General features: G+C 37.9%; 1 protein-coding gene across 3 annotated transcripts in view; it reads left to right on the top strand.

Moving 5' to 3' along the window:
* GOLGA4 (golgin A4) overlaps positions 1–22,279 on the top strand; it is a 127,643-nt gene that overhangs the window by 33,210 nt on the left and 72,154 nt on the right. For all 3 annotated transcript variants that reach the window (XM_080807338.1, XM_080807336.1, XM_080807337.1), the window contains 5 exons: positions 8,222–8,536; positions 11,643–11,690; positions 15,088–15,144; positions 20,298–20,396; positions 20,906–21,035. In XM_080807338.1, coding sequence (XP_080663464.1) covers positions 8,222–8,536; positions 11,643–11,690; positions 15,088–15,144; positions 20,298–20,396; positions 20,906–21,035 — 649 coding nt within the window. The remainder of the gene's footprint in view (positions 1–8,221; positions 8,537–11,642; positions 11,691–15,087; positions 15,145–20,297; positions 20,397–20,905; positions 21,036–22,279) is intronic.

The following is a 22,279-nucleotide window of genomic DNA, read 5'->3' as shown; positions in this document are numbered from 1 at the left end:
GGTACAAGGCAAGCCCAAGAGTTCGTAAACATAGCTGCCTGTGATCCCCTTATTACTGGCTCAGACATCCTACATAAATCAATTGGTTTTTGGCACATAATATAATGATTTAACAAGCGTTTACTCCTTGTTTCTTTTCATCACAGTATCTTATGAAAATTTTCAAACATACAGAGAAATAGAACTTTAAAGTGAGCATCTTTGTACCTACCACCCAGATACTGCCATTGGTACTTTACTGTACTTGATTTATCACACATCTGTCCCAGTATACATTCTTCTATCTAGCCCCTCAGTCCATTTTATGTTTTTGATGCATTTCAAAGTAAGTTGCAGGCCACAGTATCCTTCCCCCTAATATTTTAGCATGTACATTATTAATCAGAGTTCAATATTTGTATTTAAGTATTAATACTTTAATTACTTTAAGAAGAGAGAAGGGAAATAATTAATAAGAATTAATTCTCAAGTTAAAAATACAAGTTAAATCAAATTTGCTATGGAACTGACTTGATATGGAACTGACTAGTTTCAGAGTTATAATTAGTGGTATAATTATGTATCTAGCTACTAATGATAACACAGCCCAGAGGTTCTATAGTAATAAGTTGTGATGAGAATTTAATTTAATTTAATTTAATTTAATTTATCTGATTAAAAGATAGTTATCTGGGGGCCCCTGGGTGGCTCAGTGGGTTAAAGCCTCTGCCTTCGGCTCAGGTCATGATCTCAGGGTCCTGGGATTGAGCCCCGCATCCCTGCTCAGCAGGGAGCCTGCTTCCCCCTCTCTCTGTCTGCCTCTCTGCCTACTTGTGATCTCTGTCAAATAAATGAATAAAATCTTAAAAAAAAAAAGATAGTTATCTGCCTAGATTTTTTTTTTAGATTGAAGTATAATTGACATACAATATACCATTAGTTTCATACTAGGTATACATCATAGTGATTTGATATTTTTATATTAAAGCTAGGAAATGATCACCATGATTATTCTAGTTAACAGAATCTGTCACCACACAAAGTTATTGCGGTATTACTGTGTTTCCTATGCTGTACATTACATCCGCCTGACTTCTTTCTGTTGTAACTGTAAGTTTCTACCTATTAATTCTCATTATGTATTTTGCCTTGTTCCCCAGACCCCTCCCCACTCTGGCAACCAATAATTTGTTTCCTGTGTCTTTGAGTCTGTATTGTTTTATATATATTTTTTAGATTCTACAGATAAGTGAAGTCATATGACATTTGGCTTTCTTTGTCTGACTTATCTCATTTAGCATAATACCCTCTAGGTCCATCTGTGTCACAAATGGCAAGATTTCATTTTTTTTACATGGCTAAGTAAAATTCTTATGTAAATGTTTCTATAATATTCATTTTATATATATATGTTATGTATATAACATATATCTTGCATCTTCTTTATCAGTTCACCTGTCGAAGGAAACTTAGATGTTCCTTCTGTATCTTGGCTAGTATAAATAATGCTGCAGTGAACATAAGGATACATATATTTCTTTGAGTTGGTGTTTTCATTTGTTTGTTTCAGATAAGTACCCAGAAGTGGAATTGGTGGATTGTGTGGTAGTTCTATTTTCAATTTCTACTTTTTGATGCACCTCCATACTCTTTTCCATAGTGGCTATGCCAGTTTACATTCCCACCAACAGTGCGCCAAGCTTCCCTTTTTTCCTACATCCTCACCAACACTTGCCATTTTTTGTCTTTTTGGTAATAGCCAGTCAGACTTCTGTGAGGGTGATATCTTGTAGTGGTTTCAATTTGCATTTCCCTAATGATTAGCGATGTTGAGTATCTTTTCACATGCCCGTTGGCCGTCTGCCTGTCTTTGGAAAAATGTCTATTCAAGTCCTCTGCCCATTAAAAATATTTTTTTTATATTGCATAAATTCTTTATATATTTTGGATATTAATCCCTTATCAAATCTATGATTTGCAAATATCTTTTACAGTTTGTAAGTTGCCTTTTCGTTTTGTTGATGGTTTCTTTCACTGTGCAAAAGCTTTTTAGTTTGATGTAATCCCATTTGTTTATATTAGCTTTTGTTACCCTTGCCTGAGGAGACTGGTCCAAAAAAATCCTGCTAAGACTGATGTCAAAGAGCTTACTGAATTGTATCCTTTTTTGAGGTAAATTTTATGTTAAATGAAATACACAATCCTCAAGTGTACATTAACTGAGTTTTAACAAATGTATATGCCAAACCCATATGCTACACCCATACACAAATTATAGAACGTTATGAACACTCCAGAAAGTTCCTTTATGGTTCTTCTCCCTCCTAGAGGTAATCTCTTAGAATTTTTCCCTACTGTACAATGGATTAGTTTTGCTTGTTTTAGAACTTGATATAAGTGGCCTCATATATGTAATATGCACTGTCTTGTAGAAGGCTTCTTTCACTCACCAGAGTGTTTTTGAGATTTCATTCATATTGTTGTGGTTATCAGTAGTTTGTTCCTTTTTATTCTGTGTAGGACTCCTTTGAATAGATATTGCACAGTTTATTTACCTGCTTATGGACACCTGGGCTGTTTCCAGTTTTCGACTATTAGGAATAGAACTATGAAACATTACTGTAGAAATCTTTTTGTGGTGTGTATTTTCATTTCTTCCTTTTTCTTTTTGACTGTTACAGATTGCGTACTAATACTTTATGATGATTTCTAGAATAGCATGTACTGTATATGTAGAATGATGTGTTTGATACATCTCATTTTGACCAAAGCATTGAATGTTTAAATATCTCTTATTAGTTCATCATATCATTTTGATAGATTAAGACATAACTGGGGCGCCTGGGTGGCTCAGTGGGTTAAAGCCTCTGCTTTCAGCTCAGGTCATGATCCCAGGATCCTGGGATCGAGCCCCGCATCGGGCTCTCTGCTCAGCGGGGAGCCTGCTTCCCCCTCTCTCTGCCTGCCTCTCTACTTGTGATCTCTGTCTGTCAAATAAATAAAAATCTTTAAAAAAAAAAAAAAAAAAGACATAACTGATGACATAGTATAAGACATACTATGATGATAGATCATCATATCATTTTGATAGATTAAGACATAATTGAACAAATGTGTACTAAGCAGCAGCTTTATGGAAAGCACTATGGCTGAGACAGAGATAGGGAATGTGGATTCTTTTCTAAATGGGCATAAAATCTGGGGTAGGGGTGTGTGTAGCAGAGATAGTGAAAGAAAAACTTAGTGCTTACTGCATATTTTAAGTATTATAAGTATTTTAAGTGTTTTCATTCATTTAATTCTTACAACAATCCTACTAGGTAGTACTGTTACTATTTCCATTTTATAGATGAGAAAAGTGAAACACAGAGCCCTTAAAACTACAAACTAGTAAGTGGTAAAGCTGCAATTCAACTCAGGGAATTTGGTTCAGAGTCTGTGTTCTTTTTTTTTTTTTTTTTTTTAAAGATTTACTTATTTATTTGGCAGAGATCACAAGTAGGCAGAGAGGCAGGCAGAGAGAGAGGAGGAATCAGGCTCCCCGCTGAGCGGAGAGCCCGATGTGGGGCTCTATCCCAGGACCCTGGGACCATGACCTGAACCGAAGGCAGAGGCTTTAACCCACTGAGCCACCCAGGCACCCCTCAGAGTCTGTGTTCTTAACCATTGTGCTGTGATGTCACTGTAGTTATTCTGGGGCATAAACAATTCAGTTGTTATACCAGCATGTAAGTAACTAATGGTGAGTCAGAGTGCAGTAAGTGCTCCCAGTAATGGTTCTGGTAAAAGCTAAGGCCATCAGAAAGGTTATTTCTGATGAATGAGATCTTAGGTTTCCTAGAAGAGCTGACATTTGAGCTGAGTTTTGAAGGATGTCTGGATTTTCCTATGCAGGGAAATTATGGGCAGTGGTACAGAGGCACACAATGATGCATTTGTTTCGGGGTGGGAAGTTGCCTGTTAGGACTCAGGTTTTTGGTACGTGGAAGGGTGAATTTACAGAGAAAAGGATTTTGGGAAATGGAAATCTTGAATATAAGCTAAGGAATTTGAACTTTATATTAAATGGGAATCCAGTTTAAGAATTGGAATGAAATCGTCTGGATGGTGTTTTAGGAAGACAATTCTGTGGTGACAGTACAATAGGACAGATTGGGTAAGAGATTAGAGGCAAGGGAACACAAGGCTGCTGCAGGTATCCAGCTGAAACAGGATAAGGGTCCGAACAAGAAGAGTGTTAGAGGAATAAAAGGAGGGGTTGAAAACGGGGCCAAATGGGAGACAGAAAGGAATTAAAAGTAACTCTGATGTTCTCATTTGTTTTTGTGTGTACATTTCTCCTTCTCTGGCCCCCTTCAAAGTTTTTTTCAAAAATGAATTTTAAATCTGTGAATGTCTTTGGTGTCAGAAACCTGACAACAATTGGCACCCCAGTGAGAGTTGAGTTTTTCGCATATCGAGGGCCTGAGGATTAAGGGCACTTCTCCCTTTAGCCTCTTGTCCCCCCACATCCTTGCCACTGCCTTTCACGCTCACAATTACAAGTTGGCCTCCAAGAAGTACATCTTCATTCTAGACAGGAGGAAAGACTGAAGACAAGGACTGAAGCCATATTTCTTTTTATGAAGAAAATGATACCTGTCCTGGAAGGTTGTACAGTAGTGTACATTATTGGCTGAACTTTGTAACCAGCACTCCAAATCAAGTAACAGAAATTATCAGTATCCTAGAAGCCCTTATGCTCCCTTCCATTCCCCGCTCTTAACTCCCAAGGGTGACTTCTGACATCAAGGTTAATTTTGCCTGTTTTTGAAATTTACGTAAACAGAATAAAAATGGGTACTCTTGTGTCTGTCTTCTTTTGCTTGATACTTTATTTGTGAGATTCGTCTATATTGTCGTGGTTGTAAATCATTCTCATTGCTGTCTAGTATTCCATTGGTGAACAGACTGCAATTTATCCATTTGGTGATTCATAGTCATCAATAATAGCATCAGGTTTGGGGCTATTTTGAAGAAGGTTGCTATAAACTTTCTAGTTTGTCTTTTCTTGAACACATTTATATATTTCTATTAAGTATATACTTAGTAGTGAAATTGCTGATTCAGATGTGTACACGTGTTGTTTAAGTAAATACTGACAGATAGTTTTCTAAAGTGGACTGCTCCACATCCTTACCAATACTTGGTATTTTCTGTAGTTTTGATGTCAGCCATTCTGGTGGATTTGCAGTGGTATCTCTTGTGGCTTTAATTTGTATTTGCGAAGGTGAATGTTCTTACCTGGGTGTATTGTGACTCTGAACAAAACTGGGGTCTGGTTAAAAGAAAGAAAGGAAGATTGGGTTATCAGGTGGTAGCCGGTATATATTGTTCACCTTAAGCCAATCATACTTCAGAATACTGCATATGTATTGACTTATTACTCCTCACAAGTACCTTGTGAGGTGAGTGTAGTTGTTATCCCCATTTTACATATGAAGAAACAGTCACGGAAGGTTAAGTCATTTGCTCAAGGTTATGTTGCCAGTAAGCCGTAGAGCTAAGACTTGGTCCCAAGATGCCTGGTTTCGTAGCCTGTGCTCTTAGCTACCACATCCTTTAATCAGAAGAGTCTGTCACATAAGCTTGTATATGACATTCTTATTGGTAACTTTGTTTTTTATTTTAGTCTCCTTTCTCTAATATTAATGATAATTGCTAATATTTATCGAGTATTTGCTACACTGTAAGCACTTTGCATGTATTAATAACTCATTAGTCCCTGTGGCATACGTATGAGATGGTTGGTATGACTGTTATCATCACATAATTATTTTTATCATCCCCATTTTACAGAGGGGGAATAAGACTAGTGAAGTGATTTGGTCAAGGTCATGTAGAACATAGTGGTGGAGCCAGGTTTTGAACTCGGGCACCCTTACTTGACAGTCCACAAGCTAAATCGCTGTACTCAAACATGTTACTTCCAAATGTGGTGGAGGTGGCAGTTACTAAGTGTATCGGCAGTTACTAAGTGTATCAGCTTCTGCAAATACATGTTTTTGACATTGTTCATTAGCTTTTGGCTGACCCTAAAACAGTTATCTTTAGTGTTATTCAGACTTGCTTTACCTGTTTGTCGTAGGGCAACTTACTATCTTTGGGAAGTGAAAACCACGTTTTGCAATGAATACTGTTACGCTGAAAATAAAAAAAAAGAAAAAAAGAAAAGCACATTTTGGGGGCACCTGGGTGGCTCAGTGGGTTAAAGCCTCTGCCTTCGGCTCAGGTCATGGTCCCAGGGTTCTGGGATTGAGCCCCACATTGGGCTCTCTGTTCAGTGGGGAGCCTGCTTCTCCCTCTCTCTCTGCCTGCCTCTCTGCCTACTTGTGATCTCTGTCTGTCAAGTAAATAAATAAAATCTTAAAAAAAAAAAAAGAAAAGCACGTTTTGGCTTACGTCAGAAGTGGCTAGTAATGGAATATCAGTAAAGCAGTTCTTCAGAGTTTTTGAGCATAGGGTTTGTCCTCTTCCTTAAGACTTTCTCCATCTCCCCCCTCCTCCAATATACAGGTAAAACTTAGACATTATGAAAAAAAAAAAAACCTAGAAAGTACAAAAAAAATAAAAATGAAAGTAAAAAATCACCTAAAATTTTACCATGCAGAATCACTCACTGTTAACTTTTGGTGTTTATTCTTAATGACCTGATTCTAAGGGTGTTTGTGTGAACATAAACATATGTTTACACATATGTATGTATATTGAAAAGTACATGTAATTGCTTTAAATCAAAATTAGTTCACAGTATGCATATTGTTTTCTATCTTGGTTTTTCCCATTTAATAGTATGTCTTGTACCTCCCTTCATATATCATAATTTATATAATATATCCTCTAGTGGAGTACATTTGGGTTTTTTCCAGTTTTAACTATTACGAACAACCTGTGATAAATCTGTGTATATGAAGAGGGTAGGGCATGTTATGCCCTCTTACTTATTCCCACCTTACCTAATACTATTACTAAATTTCTAAAATCCTTGAGTAAAGTATTCTTGGTTTGATTTTTAAAATTGTATACCAAAGAGGCTCTTTTTGTTTTCCTGTAATCTTTGCCCACACATGACCTCAGTCTTCTCTGAGTGTTCATTCCTGGCATTGCTGAGGTCTTCCAGGTGACCCTTTGCTGCTAATGAGAATGAGTTTATTGGAAACACCTGCTAAATACTAACTGTTGTCACCTGAACAGAAATGCAGTTTAAAGCAACGTGTTGAATTATACTATTTTTCATTGTTACTAATCACATGAATGTGTTATGCAAATTAATTACGATAACAGCTCTTGCTTATTACTATTTCTAACATCAGACTTATTGATCTGTGCAGAGGGACTCTAGCTCAGACTTTTCAGCTGTCCTCCCTGATTTTTTTTTTTAAGATTTTATTTATTTATTTGACAGAGAGATCACAAGTAGGCAGAGAGGCAGGCAGAGAGAGAGGTGGAAGCAGGCTCCGAGCAGAGAACCCGATGTGGGCCTCGATCCCAGGACCCTGGGATCATGACCTGAGCCGAAGGCAGAGACTAAACCCACTGAGCCACCCAGGTGCCCCACCTCCCTGATTTTTTAATGCTTATTTTTATTCCCATTAGACAGAATGATAATTAGAGCAGAGCTGGATGTCACTAGTCAGCTCTGCCTAGTGTTCTCTTATTGAACAAAGTGGGCTCACTAAGCATTACCCTCACCCTTCCTCCATTCCTCTCCTTTGTTGAAGGGAGTGATGAATCGGCACCTCCAAACAGACTCAAGGTAAAGCCCACTTGACTTCAGCCACACACTTCATATTATATACTCCCCTTTTAGGTGCTGGGTATGTACCGCGGATACAGATATCACTGCTTCCAAGGATCTTACAGTTGAGGGGACGAATCCTCACAGCATAGCTGTGATGTCAGCTGGGAAAGCATGGCATCCGTCTCTTTTACAGATGTGCAAACTGAAGGGAAGTGACCTAGTGAGGCATGTTCCACTGCTCGGTGACCAACCTGGGACCTATACCTGAGTGCTCTGACTCCAGGTCCAGTGCTTTTTCAGAAGTAACCAGATGTCTCTTGTTTTTCAGAAAGCATGTGTTATGTACAATGTCAAGAATATAAATTGAATTTGTTAGAACTTTTAATAGATTACTATGGTGATAGGGAGTACTGAAAGTTTAAATGTGCATTTTAACCAGGTTTTGTTGGGTTTTGGTTGCAGTCTGGTGACATGCAGTCTTTTGCACAGAAGCTCCAGCTCCGGGTGCCTTCCATGGAGTCTTTGTTTCGAAGTCCCCTAAAGGAATCTCTCTTCCGATCTTCTTCTAAAGAGTCTTTGGTACGAACGTCTTCCAGAGAGTCCCTGAATCGATTTGACCTGGACTGCTCTGTGGCCACCTTTGATCCATCTTCTGATATGGAGAGTGAGCCAGAAGACCCGCTCCCTAATTTAGACAGTCTCAGCAAGGACCAGTTGATTCAGTGGTTGCGAAGAATGGAACGAAGATTGAGTAGCTACAAAGGAAAATGTTCTGAGGTAGGAGCATGACTTTTTTGCCTCTATATAAAGTTTTCCCATTGTTTTCTGATTCACGTTACTGTATGGTTTTTACTCTTGTGGTTGTCTAAACAGTTGATTCCCTAGATGCACTGATTAGTGAAGGGTGGGTAGTCTGTGGCATTATCCAGTTAAGAGATTTTCAGGTGAACAGAAGCCCTTTGGCAAAACCTTTAGTAAAATTTTTGGAGAAGGTCATTGTTTGTAGCTTTCTGGTTTGCACATTCTATGCCCCTTTTTTCCCCCAGCCCTTATCTCCAATGTTGCTTGGATACTCAGTGCACAGTACATCATCTTTCCTTCTCACATTCCCTCCCTTGTTCTTCCTCTTAAATGTTGTGGTTCCAAAATGACTTCTTCTGCCAGCCAGATTTCCATTACACTAACCCCTGTCATGTTTTAGGTAGTCGGATTTTCTGACACATTTGGTTCATGCTCATTATATCTACATTTAAACTTTCCCTCAGATGAATCTTTAACTGCTAAACCCCTTGAGGATGAGTTTGTGTGGTCTAAGAGAGGTTGTAGTCCTGCCCCATCTCTCTTTTCTGTTTGTCCTCTTGGGCTGAATTGTATAAGTTGCCCTGTGTAGTTAAAGCAATTTATCTTTAGGAAAGCCTTATCAAGGGACGCCTGGGTGGCTCAGTTGGTTAAGCAGCTGCCTTTGGCTCAGGTCGGGCTCCTTGCTCGGCAGGGAGCCTGCTTCTTCCTCTGCCTCCATCTGCCAGTGCTCACTCACTCTCTCTCTCTCTCTCTCTCTCTGACAAATAAATAAATAAAATCTTAAAAAAAAAAAAAAAAAGGAAAGCTTTATCAAGAGCGAGTTGCCCATTAATTTTTTTAAAGACAATGAATAATGTTTTATTGTCTTAATAATTTGTAACCCAGCATTGCAGTTAATTTTAATTAATGAATAATAAAGTTCAAGGTTCGTATATAAAGTTACCCATAACTTGTATTTCCAGTTATGACTACAGTATGTGTAGTTTTACCCTGCAGCCAAAAATAACAACAGAAACCTACAAAATATCTTTTTAAAACTATAAAGTACTGACAAAATAGAAAGGAAGTATTAGGTGAAAATCTATCAGCTGCTGGAATCTAGAGATGTAAACAGCATCAAAGCCATCTATTTCATGAGGTACTTGTGGAATTGGGCAACTTTTTCCTTTAAGTGTATTATTTTAAAAAAAAGATTTATTTATTTGAGAGTGAGAGAGCTGGGGGAGGGGCAGAGGGAGAGGAATCTCAGGCAGACTCCCTGCTGAGCACAGACCCTGAAGTGGGGCTTGATCTCGTGATGCTGAGATCATGACCTGAGCCAAAATCAGGAGTTAGACGCTTAACCTAAGTCTGAGCCTCCCAGGTGCCCCATTTATTTTTTATTTCTATCCATGTTAATAATTGTCGTGAATTATTTGTTGTTGTTGACTTACCCATGGCTTCTTAAGTTTGAAGCTGGGGCAGTAGTATAGTATTTAAATGCAGTGCAAGACACTTCATTTTATGTTTATAGTGCCATTGAGTTTTACACCATCTCTGTGAAATAGATATTAATTATCTCTGTTTTGTAGAAGAGGGATTAGAGACTCGTAGATACTTAATCATAGAGATTAAGTCATGTGCTTAAAGTCACACAGGTAGCAAGTGACAGACTGTGGATTTGACTTTGGGTCTTTCTGGTGATTTCCACTCTTCTGTGCTGCCCCGGTCAAGTCATGCAGCTTATTAGGAATGAAGAGAGCATGTAGTCTTTGTCTCTGTAGTCCTTGCCACTGTAGGTAACCAGGATAACAGTGCTATAAGTGACATCTAATTGTTGGGCTGCTCTTCCACCTGTCCTACTCCCTGGTTTTTGAGTACCATTTTCCTATCCAGTAATAAGAATACCTCTGTTAAGGTAATAAGAGGAGGAGGATCATGGTCTTTGGCAGAACTTTTTTTCTTCTTTATTGCCAGACTCACCTTCCATTGCTGCCTGTCTCTCAACTCAAGACATCAGCAGATGTGTTTGTGGCACACAGCAACCTTCCAAGGGAAAGGCAAGGCTCAGAATAGGGAAGTACTTCTTCCCCTAAAGCTGTAGCCTATGTCTTCAGAGTCCTCTCATACTTCTGAAGTGGGTCCAAATAATTCAGTGGAGCCATGTGCCTAATTTTCGGAGGAATAATGCTAATTAATAGGTTAAAAGATTGGTTAATCCATAATTTCATCAGGTTGTGCTAGATACTTGAAGTATCTTATTTACTGGGGTTAAATATTTAAACATCTCTTTAGGACCAAAATTATCAGTTTTCATCTGTTGGTTGTAAGTTCCCTTCCTCAGATTTTTACCCAGCCGTAGTCATAGTTCCTATAATCAGAGACTTTAGCGATTAATTACATTGTGCGTAATAGCCCAAAACAAAAATCACCTGATTAACCTGCTAAATAAACATGTATCCTGTCCCCCAACCCCCAGTCTCATTCACTTAGTCTGGGGTGGGACCTCAAAATTTCTCTTCCTAGCAGGCTCCCTGGGGATGCTTTAATCCCTACCCCATTCATAATTAAGTGCTGAAATTTAAATATTTATTTATTTGAGAGAGAGAGAGAGAGGAATAGAGAGAGAGAGCACACAGTTGGGGAGGGGGTCCCAGAGGGGAGGGGGTCCCAGTCGGGGAGGGGGTCCCAGAGGGAGAGAGGGAGAGAGAGACTCTCAAACAGACTCCCCACTGAGTGTGGAGTCCATTATGGGGCTCAATTCCATGACCCTGAGATTGTGACCTGAGCTGAAACCAAGCATCAGATGCTCAACTGACTGAGCCACCTAGGTGCCCTTAAGTAGTGAAATTTAAAGACGTATGTGTCTGAGGTGAGATCATGTACAGATATAATACCTTAATTTCGTAGTCAACTTACATTTTACTTTTCAGAAACTTATTTCTTATGTTTGTTTTGATTGTATGTGCATCTAACTAGGTTGAATTATCTATAAAAGGATTCTTCCGATTTGTGTATTTTTTTTACTTTTATAAAGACATTTTAGCAGAATTTAGAATATTAGGAATGACTGATGTTGTTGGTGACTTTGTCTTTATTTTAGCTTGTTACAGCTTATCAGACTCTTCAGAGAGAGAAGAAAAAGTTACAAGTAAGTGATATCTTGGCTGTGATATTGATTCATACATAATTTTTCTTTAAAGATTTTATTTACTTATTTGACAGAGAGCGAGATCACAAGTAGGCAGAGAGGCAGGCAGAGAGAGAGGGGGAACCAGGCTCCCTGCTGAGCAGAGAGCTCGATGTGGGGCTCGATTCCAGGATCCTGAGATCATGACCCGAAGGCAGAGGCTTAACCCACTGAGCCACCCAGGTGCCCTGATTCATTCATAATTTAAAAACTAGAGACTTACAGTAAAATAGTTCTGACCCTTACTTTTTTTTTTTTTTTTTTGCCCAGAGCAACCTTTTATTTTTTCCTATTTTATTTTATTTCTTTTCAGTGTTCCAAAATTCTTTGCTTATGCACCACACCCAGTGCTCCATGTAATATGTGCCCTCCGTAATACCCACCACCAGGCTCACCCAACCCCCACCCCCTCCCCTCCAAAACCCTCAGTTTGTTTCTCAGAGTCCACAGTCTCTCATGGTTTGTCTCCCCCTCCGATTTCCCCCATCTCACTTCTCCTTTCCATTTCCCCATGTCTTCCGTGTTATTCTTTATGCTCCACAAGTTATTGAAACCATATGATACTTGACTCTCTCTGCTTGACTTAATTCACTCAGCATAATCTCTTCCAGTCCCGTCCATGTTGATACAAAAGTTGGGAATTCATCCTTTCTGATGGAGGCATAATACTCCATTGTATATATGACCATATCTTCTTTATCCATTCGTCTGTTGAAGGGCGTCTTGGTTCTTTCCACAGTTTGGCAACTGTGGCCATTGTTTGCTATGAACATTGTGGTATAGGTGGCCCTTCTTTTCATTACATCTGTATCTTTGGGGTAAATACCCAGTAGTGCAATTGCAGGGTCATAGGGTAGCTCTATTTTTAATTTCTTAAGGAATCTCCACACTGTTTTCCAAAGTGGCTGTACCAACTTGCATTCCCACCAACAGTGTAAGAGTGTTCCCCTTCCCCCATGTCCTCTCCAACACTTGTTGTTTCCTGTCTTGTTAATTTTGGCCATTCTCACTGGTGTAAGGTGGTATCTCAGTGTGGTTTTTCTTTTTTTTTTAAGATTTTATTTATTTATATGACAGAGATCACAAGTAGGCAGAGAGGCAGGCAGAGAGAGAGGAGGAAGCAGGCTCCCTGCAAAGCAGAGAGCCCAATGCGGGACTCGATTCCAGGACCCCGAGATCATGACCTGAGCTGAAGGCAGAGGCTTAACCCACTGAGCCACCCAGGCACCCCTCAGTGTGGTTTTTGATTTGAATCTCCCTGATGGCTAGTGACGATGAACGTTTTTTCATGTGTCTGTTAGCCATTTGTATGTCTTCTTTGGAGAAGTGTCTGTTCATGTCTTCTGCCCATTTTTTGATGTGATTATCTGTTCTGTGTGTGTCGAGTTTGAGTTCTTTGTAGATTTTGGATATCAGCATGTATTCTTACTTTTAATAATTCTCCATGTGATCCACGTGTTTACTACTGGGGATTTTAATAAAGAGAGTGAGTGAAAAAGCCCAGAGATTTTACCTCTGGTAGGGATGGGCTTTTTTGAGTTTTGAATCCCCGCAGTGTTCAAGAGGTTTGGATTTAAGGCATGTTTGCCTCTTTCAAACATGCTTTCTAGTGTCTTGATCTGCAGGTTGTATCTTTGTTTTAGGGCTAGAGACATAGAACCTTCCTAAACTTTCCCTTCTGTTTTTGAAATACCTGCAGACATTTCTGTTCCTTATCATTCCACCAAGGTCTGAACACAAGCATCCTTTCTCTTTTTTCCTGAGGATGCTTCTTGTAAAGCTCTTGGTCAAGTATGTGGAAAGAGAGGAAGCCATTAAGCTCTTCTGGGTAACCCACCTCGACCCCCCGGCCCCACTGTGTCACCCTGTTCCGTGGCTAGACATTTCCCACCAGGGTATCCCAGGTGATAATTCACAGGTCAGAGCTAAAGGGAAGTATCCACTTTACTTTGAACAGTGTCATAAGTTTACTGTGTTAAGATACATAAATACTTATCATTTAAAATAATGATTTATTAAGGAGGGCACATACTACATGGAGCACTGGGTGTGGTGCATAAAAAATGAATCTTAGAACACTGAAAAAACTAAAATTAAGATGTACTTTGTCATTTAAAAAAAAATAATGCTTTATTAATTTCTGCTTCTGTCCTGTCTTGAGAAGGATGGGGAATTATGTTCTTATATTTGTTAGGTGTTGGCATTCTGTTATCTCTGCTGTATCACTTATCATAAACGTTTTAAAATCTTTTAATGGTAAGAGATACAGAAAATCATGCATAAAAGTATAGTCTTTTTTTTTTTACAGTAAAAGTTATTTTAAAGAGTTTAGCATTTTGTCCCATCTAAAGACACTAATTACATAACAAAAAGTTATTTAGAAAGTGAGTTTTGGTAAAATTAATTTCCCCATGTACATTATCTTAAAATATTTAATTTGCCATAAATAATCTCCATTAAGTACAACATTAAACTTCCTGGCTTTGGCCTGGAGTATTATCAGTTCAGAACGGTAACACCAGTTATTTATTGCTGATTCAGTGTTCTCATTGTCCATAACAAGTGTGAAAATTAAGTTGTTACATATGCAGCCATCAAAAAAACCAAAATCTTGCCATTTGCAATGACGTGGATGGAACTAGAGGGTATTATGCTAAGCAAAATAAGCCAATCAGAGAAAGGCAATTATCATATGATCTCTCTGATATGAGGAATTTGAGAGGCAGCGCAAAGGGGTCGTGGGGGGTAGGGAGGGAAAAAAATGAGACAAGAAGTAACTCAGGAGGGAGACAAACCATAAGAGACTTAATTTCAGGAAACAAACAGGGTTACTGAGGGGGTGGGGGGAAGGATAAGGTGGCTGAGTTATGTCCATTGGGGAGAGTATGTGCTATGGTGAGAGCTGCGGATTGTGTAAGACTGATGGTTCACAGACCTGTACCCCTGAAGCAAATAAATACATTATATGTTAATAAAAAAAATTAAGTTATTATAAATAGTTTTTAGTTTTTTTGACAATGTTTTCTTAAACATAAGGTCTTTTGAAATGGAGGGTAACTCTGATTTAATCCATTCTATTAATAGTCCATAAATTCATACTCAAAAAGTTCATCTTATTCCTACTTACTCCTGGTGTCTGGGGGTACCTTGCTTGTGTCTCTCTGAATGGTCTCTGGATTTTTATTTCTAGATGTATGTAATTTTACCACTAAGTGGCGGTAGAGAACTGTGGTTGCCCAGTCCCAGTGTAAAGAATGTATAAAGTTCAGTGACTTGTGTTCTTTTTTACTTGCTTTTCATTACTATGTCATGCAGTTGTTTGAACCAGCTTTTTTTTTTTTTCTTTTTAAAATTAAAGGGTATATTAAGTCAGAGTCAGGATAAAGCACTTCGGAGAATTGGAGAGTTAAGAGAGGTAAGTTGTAGTGATAATACTTTGAGAATTCAATTTCTCATATTTATCACAACTCTTAAACTTGTTGGGATAGTTTCATATACACTTCGTTAATTGTAGTAAAAACCAACCAGCCCAATCCTTAAGGCCAGAGATCAACTTTTGTGGACTTTATTTCTGTGGTTTCCCTACAATATATGCTGGTGGAATTTATGACATAAGAATGCCTTATTTAGCAACAGGATATCATTTGCCAGCTGACAGTCAGTGGCAACTTTCAAGGCTAACCTGTCTCTTCTATTAGGTATTTGAAGCTTCTTTTCATTTTTCCTAACCAACAGTCTTGATAAAATTAAATAAAAATTATGTTCCTTGTAATTTTGGGAGGTAATTTTTACAGTGACATATTATAGTTTAGGCAAATATATATCACTTGGAATCATACTTGACTAGTTTTTGCTCCTGTCTTATCTGAGAAGGATGGAGATTATTGGCTTATATTGGCTAGAGGGTAGGATTCTGTGTCGTTGCTGTATCACTTAAACATTGTGATGCCTTTTAATTGTAAAATACAACAAATATAGAAAATCGTGAACAAAAATATATAGCTCATATGTGTGTGGTAAACACTATTGTAACCACCACGGTCAAGAAATAAGAGTGTTGCCAGTCACCCTGAGAGCCTTTCTGTGTTTCCCAACCCAGTCACAGCCCCTCCCTTTCTCCAAAAATAACTACTGACTTTTGTTGTGCTTCCTTGTGTCTCTTTAAGGTTTTATCCCCGAAATGTTCGCTTCTAGGTACTATAGTCTTGCCTGTATAAAAATTGTTTTGATATATCTTTTAAGTCTCCTTAACTCTGTATGTTCCCCCTGCATCCCTTTTCCTTACAGGCCATCTATTAAAGAACCTGATGGTAAATGAGAAGACCCAAAATTACTCATTTGCCTTATTCCAGCATTATAAACACAACACTCTTAGAATAACAATACTAATACTATCACCATCAATTATGATTACTGATATTAGTTAAATAAATTTTCATATGCTCTTTGTTTTTCCACCTTTAAAAATCTTTTTCCATACTATACTGTTAGATCATAAGCCATTACATATATATTCTTTCCCTTTTAACCCTTAAGAAAACCCTCTTAGGAAGTACTTGTCAGAGCCACAGAATGACAAGTTTTAGTTCTTTTTTATTATCTGCCTACTTGTATTAGTTTGCTATGCTGCTGCAGCAAATTACCACAAATTTAGTGGCTTAAAACAACACAAATCTCAGAAATTTGACACAAGTCTTACCAGGCTAAAATTAAGATGTCAGTTGGGCTGTTCCCTAATGCAGGTTCAAGGAGACAGTCTGTTTCTTTGCCATTTCCGGCTTCTAGAGGCTGCTGCATCCTCTGATGCATAGCCTCTTTCCTCCATCTTCAAAGCTATTAGTGTTGCATCTCTGCCCATTCTACCATAATCACTCCTACCCTTCTCTCTGAACTCAGTTGGCAAAGGTTCTGATTTTTAAGGACCCATGTGATTAGATTGGGCCCCAAAATCCAGGATAATCTCCTTATTTCAAAGCTCTTAATTGGATCACATCTGCAAATTCCCCTAATATGTTCCAGTTTCCAGGATTAGGATTTAGAATCTTTGGGGCCATATTCTGCCTACCACACTGCCTTTAGTCAAGACTATAATCAATGTAATGGCCAGGAGACAGTTAATAAGGGAAAGGAGGAGAAATAAGGGGTCTAGAGACCATGTAGTAAATTTGCTGTTTGGTGCATATCTATACCGTTTTTGTAGTAGCTAAGATATATTTCTGAACCATAATCCTGGTTGCAGTTATGTGAACAGAGATTTATTCAGTAATTTATATGTGAGTACTAGGTAGATAAGTGAGGGTCTGGGTATTTTAAATTTTGTTCACAAAGAAAAAAATTTCCTTCAACTAAATAGTATAACCCATTAAATCATGATTAGTATTTAAACATTCAGAATGCTATATGTCATAAAATGTTTTGTTTCTTTGGAATTAAAGTCTGAATTGAAGTTACGTACTGTTTCGTTAGTATTTTATTGACTTAGACTGGGGCAAAACAGTATAATGTTCTTATTTTGTTATGTCAGGTTAGTCAAGACATCAGGAAAGATGTTGGGTTTGAGGTTGGTGTTGAGGAGAATAACTACTTTGACTTCCAGTGCTTTGACAAAACCTCAGATGGGAGACCTTCTGGCCAAATGACTGCGATTTGATATTGTTGGAGCATTCATTGTATCCCTGGGGATAGCAGCTTTCTGTAAGTTTGCTGTGGCCAAACCAAGAAAGAAGGCATATGCAGATTTCTACAGAAATTATGATTACATGAAAGAGTTTGAGGAGATGAAGAAGACTTGTATCTCTCAGGGTGTAAAATAATTTTGGAATGTAAAGAATTTCTCTGGGGTTGAGTTCCATGGAAGTTTGTCACTGACCTGTGTTTGGTTATGGAATAGTTTCCCTTTATAAGTAAACAACTAACAAATACTAGGGGTAGTAAAAAGAAAAAAATTTTTTTTCAGAAAATAGTCCTTAGTATTTTATATCTTCCTCATGTTGTTATGCGTATATGCATGAGTTTAATCCATGAACATCTCTCCTAATATTTTCTGGGGAACAAAACAAAACAACAGTTCTGTATAGGCAAATATTATGTCTTCTGTTAATTTCTAGCATATTAGATATTTGGTAATGAATCAGATAAAGAAGTAAAAAGGTAAGTAAAAAATATCCAGCAGATACACTGTAATTTTCTTCGCCTGATTTTTAATCTTAATATCAACAGATATTAAATAGGAGTATCATACTATGAGAAGCTATGAAAATTGTGAGCTCATCTAAGTAGATAGGGTTCTCTGATTTCCTTTTAAGGCCAACTAAGTGGGGAATAAATGAAGACATTGTCTTAGCTATTTCCTCCTTTCTCTCTCCTTCTATCCATGCATGGTATGTTCTTTTTCTGGGTTCACCCAGGTGCAGCTGGTTATGAGCAACTGCTGTTCTCAAAGCTAACTTCAGGGAGGGAGGGTTCATTTTTTGCAGTTTGAAACACATGAACATAGTGGGTAGCATAGGGCTGAGATAAAAAATAGTTAAAGAGTGAATGTATTTGATGCATTCTACATATCAGGATTTTTCTCTAAGGATATAAACAGAAAGACCTTGCAAATTATATGCATAAAAATGTTAATTCCAAGGTTTCCAAAATTTGGAAATAGTCTGAATGGCTACAAAAGGAACATTATTGAATTAGTTGTAATATTTAGTAGTATTAGATAGCCATTTATTATTATTGTGCTAAAAAGTTGAAATAGGGTAGATATACACTTAAAGTCTAATCAGAAGAAATTTTTAAAGTAGGAATTGACTCTAGATAGTAGAGTCTAGTTCTAGAGCTAGTGAGATCACTATCATGAAAGTGTTGGACAGTTGGCTAGCCAGCCTGTGGGCTCTAGTTGGGATATAAGTAGACAGTTCTTAAGTTCCTTAGTAATTGTAGTCTTTACTGTTTATGGAGTACTTACTGGTAGAATAGGCTAAGTTAGCAGGGGGAGAGAGAAGAAGAAATGATTATAAAATGCTGCCATTGCATCCAAGGACTTCTTATCTACATGGGGAGATGAAACTATTTAAAACCTGAAAATCATCATATAAATTGAGGAATTTTTGTTGGTTGTTAAGGATGGCGTGTAACAGAGTCTAGTATGGTAGGATGTAGAAAAATTATTTGGAAGAAATGAATTTTAAGAGATGTGCAGGAGATGTGTAGCTGTTTTATACTAAAGAATTGTTTTGTGCCAAGTCATAAAGAACAGTGCTTTCCAGACTTACGGATTTCATGGACTGAAAAACTACCTTCTGGTTCCTTCTGGATATGGGGGAAAGGAGAATTGTCATAGTCCTGCAAACTTCCTTTTAAAAATGTATTTATTTATTTATTTGAGAGCGAGCCTGAGAGAGAGCGAATATACATGGGGGTGGGACAGAGGCAGAGGAAGAGAAAGAGAATCTCAGGTAGACTTGCCACTGAACTGAGCTGAAACCAGGAGCCTGACGCTCAACCACCTGAGCCCCCAGGCACCCCAGAGCTACAGACTTTTATTTTTTCAAGTAAGGATGTTGAGAAGAAGAAACCAAATTCTTTTATTGTCATTATTTCATGAAAGAAAGTTTGTGGGTTTTTTTGTTTTTGTTTTTGTTTTTTAATTTTTAAGTAATTTCTATACCCATCTCAGGACCCCGGAATCAAGATTCATATATGTTTCTAACTGAGCCAGGTAGGCGCCCTGAAAAATAATTTTTTTTTAATAACAAAAAATGATTAGGAAGGACATAGTCTCAGAGTGAAAGACAATTGTTTAAATGAAAGAAAAACTCTCTCTGTTGGCTTTCTGTTTGTTCACCATGGATCAGTGTAGACTTCATTCTGGGCCTATCCTGATTCAAAGACTGGCATTTGATGACTACTGCTATTTGAGCCAGGAGTCTTTAGTGAGAGGAACAGTACAAATGGGATCTTGGGGCAGTGTTGGTGTGGGGGAGAATAGAGGACAGCTAGTGCTTCAGTGTTTTAGTGAGAAAGGGTCATTAATGACCTAAAGAAATTAGCATTCTAAATAATTTCGGGAACTTGGAATTTTTCTGTTTGGTGATCAACTAGTTCAGCCTTTTAAAAAAATTTTTACAGAGGAGGAATCTTCTGACTTTGGCTATTGACTGCTTTTGTGTATTGGGAGGAGAAAGTTTCTATTGGCTATGGCTATCTGGTATAAAATAATGTAGTTTTAGATCAAGTGCATATAAGGTAGCACAAGTAGGAAGATGTCTTAAAGAGGATAAAGTTTTTTTTAATCGTAATTGATTGTTTTATCCTCTCCACATTATCATTACAGAGCAGTCATTACAGCTCTAAAAATGCACTTTCTTTTCTTGGATCTCATATTATTTAAGGACCAAAATTATCTGCTGGGATTAATACCAATGTTTTACCTGCTGATTCTTCTCTAATTATTGTGTTGATGCCTTGCCTTAAGAAAAATGCAAATCTGGATTGATCATGTTTTTAAACTTTGAAAGCTTCAAGCTTGTATTTTTGTTTTTTATTGAAAACTACTTATAAAACTTTGTGTTTTAGGAGCTCCAAATGGATCAGCAAGCAAAAAAGCATCTCCAAGAGGAGTTTGATGCATCTTTAGAGGAAAAAGATCAGCATATTAGTGTTCTCCAGACTCAGGTAAAAGATTAAAAGAAAAAGAGTGGCATTTATAGATAAAGAAGAATTAAGGGGTTTTGATGGGATATCTCATAAGTTCCAGATGTTACAAATGACCTATTTTTAAAACTCTTGATTTTCCTTAGTTATACATTGAAAATAGCAAATATAAAATCAGCTGCATTGGGAGTAAATACTTTATTTTGATTTTTCCTCCCAGTATAGTGAAAAAGAATATCTTTTGATCTGTCCCCTCTGTGTTTTAAAGAAAGTACTACTGTATAGTTTCTCTCTCTCTCTCTCTCTTTATTTTAGAGAGACAGTGAGTGTGTGAGAGTTGAGCAGGCTGGGTCCACACAAAGGGGAGGGAGAATCTTAAGCAGGCGCCATGCCCAGCAAAGAGCCAGAAGCAGGGTTTACTCTCACAATCCTGAGATCATGACTTGAGCTGAAACCTGGAATCAGATACTTAACCAACTGAGCCACCCAGGTGCCCCTCATTTTTTTCCTAAGGTACATTTCTTTTTCAGGTTTCTCTGCTGAAACAGCGGTTACGAAATGGCCCGATGAATATTGATTTACCTAAACCATTCCCTCAGATGGAACCACAGGCTGATGGTGTCTCTAAAGAGAACACAGACAGTGATATAGAACCAGTAGGTAAGCTTCATCTTGTCCAAATGTTAATTTAAAAACTGGAGAAGGATGTTGACAGTTTCCAGGGCATGATGTGGGCTGAGGTAGAAGTGTCCTCCAGGAAGATGCAGGAGTTTTTGTTGTTTTGTTTCTTGGCTTGTTCTTCAAGAGAACAAGTTATTGTTTTAAAACTTGAAAGTCTGTGAGTAGCACCACGTTTTCATTGTAATTACAATTCATTCTAGTGTTCTCTTCAGCAGCACTTATACTAAAATTCATTATATTACACTGTTCTATTGATAGTAGTAGCTAGATTTCATATAAACAGGTTAAGTTCTGTTTAAGATTAATGAATTTGCTCTTTTCATTGTTTGGCTATTTCAGTTGTAATACTGCTTACATACTTCTACATTCAAAGATATCTGATTTGTTTTATTATTTGCTTTCTAGTTAGAAAGGAAGGAATAGCTAAATTTTTTTTAATTTTAATTTTTTTATTTTAATAAACATATAATGTATTTTTATCCCCAGGGGTACAGGTCTGTGAATCGCCAGGTTTACACATTTCACAGCACTCATCATAGCACACACCCTCCCCAATGTCCATTTCCCCACCACCCTCTCCTGTCCCCCCTCCCCCCAGCAACCCTCAGTCTGTTTCTTGAGATTGAGTCTTGTATGGTTTGTCTCCCTCCCAATCCCATCTTTTCATTTTTTCTTTTCCTACCTCCCCCCAACCCCCCCCGCCTTGCATCTCTACTTCCTCATATCAAAGAGATCATATGATAGTTGTCTTTCTCTGATTGACTTATTTCGCTAAGCATGATACCCTCTAGTTCCATCCACGTCGTCGCAAATGGCAAGATTTCATGTCTTTTGATGGCTGCATAGTAGGAATAGCTAAATTTTGTTTCAAAATCCAGTTATAGCCCTCCACACTCTTTGAGGCTTTAAGGCACATATTTAGTAAAATTCCCACTTTTTATTTACTGGCTTTTTCTCTCAAAGATATTTATGATAAACTTTTAGTCCAGCCAGCGCCAGAGGAAGGTGCTGAGCCGCTGTCTAAGTAACCAGGCTGCAAAGGGTCCTGAGATTCCCTTGGGGCATGAAAACTTAACTCATAAATGTACGGAGAATGTAGAAAGCTGTACTTAACCAGTGACTCCTCTCAGGGACAGATTAGAATTCATTGGAAAAAATTCTTTATTAATCTTTCTGTGGTGGGAGCCAGGACACAGAGGGTACTTTTAGATAACAAAAGATGG

This window comes from Martes martes, assembly GCF_963455335.1.
Source record: "Martes martes genome assembly, chromosome: 1".
NCBI lineage: Eukaryota > Metazoa > Chordata > Mammalia > Carnivora > Mustelidae > Martes > Martes martes.
Note: the sequence above shows the minus strand (reverse complement) of the source record. Positions and strands in the feature narration are given on the sequence as shown.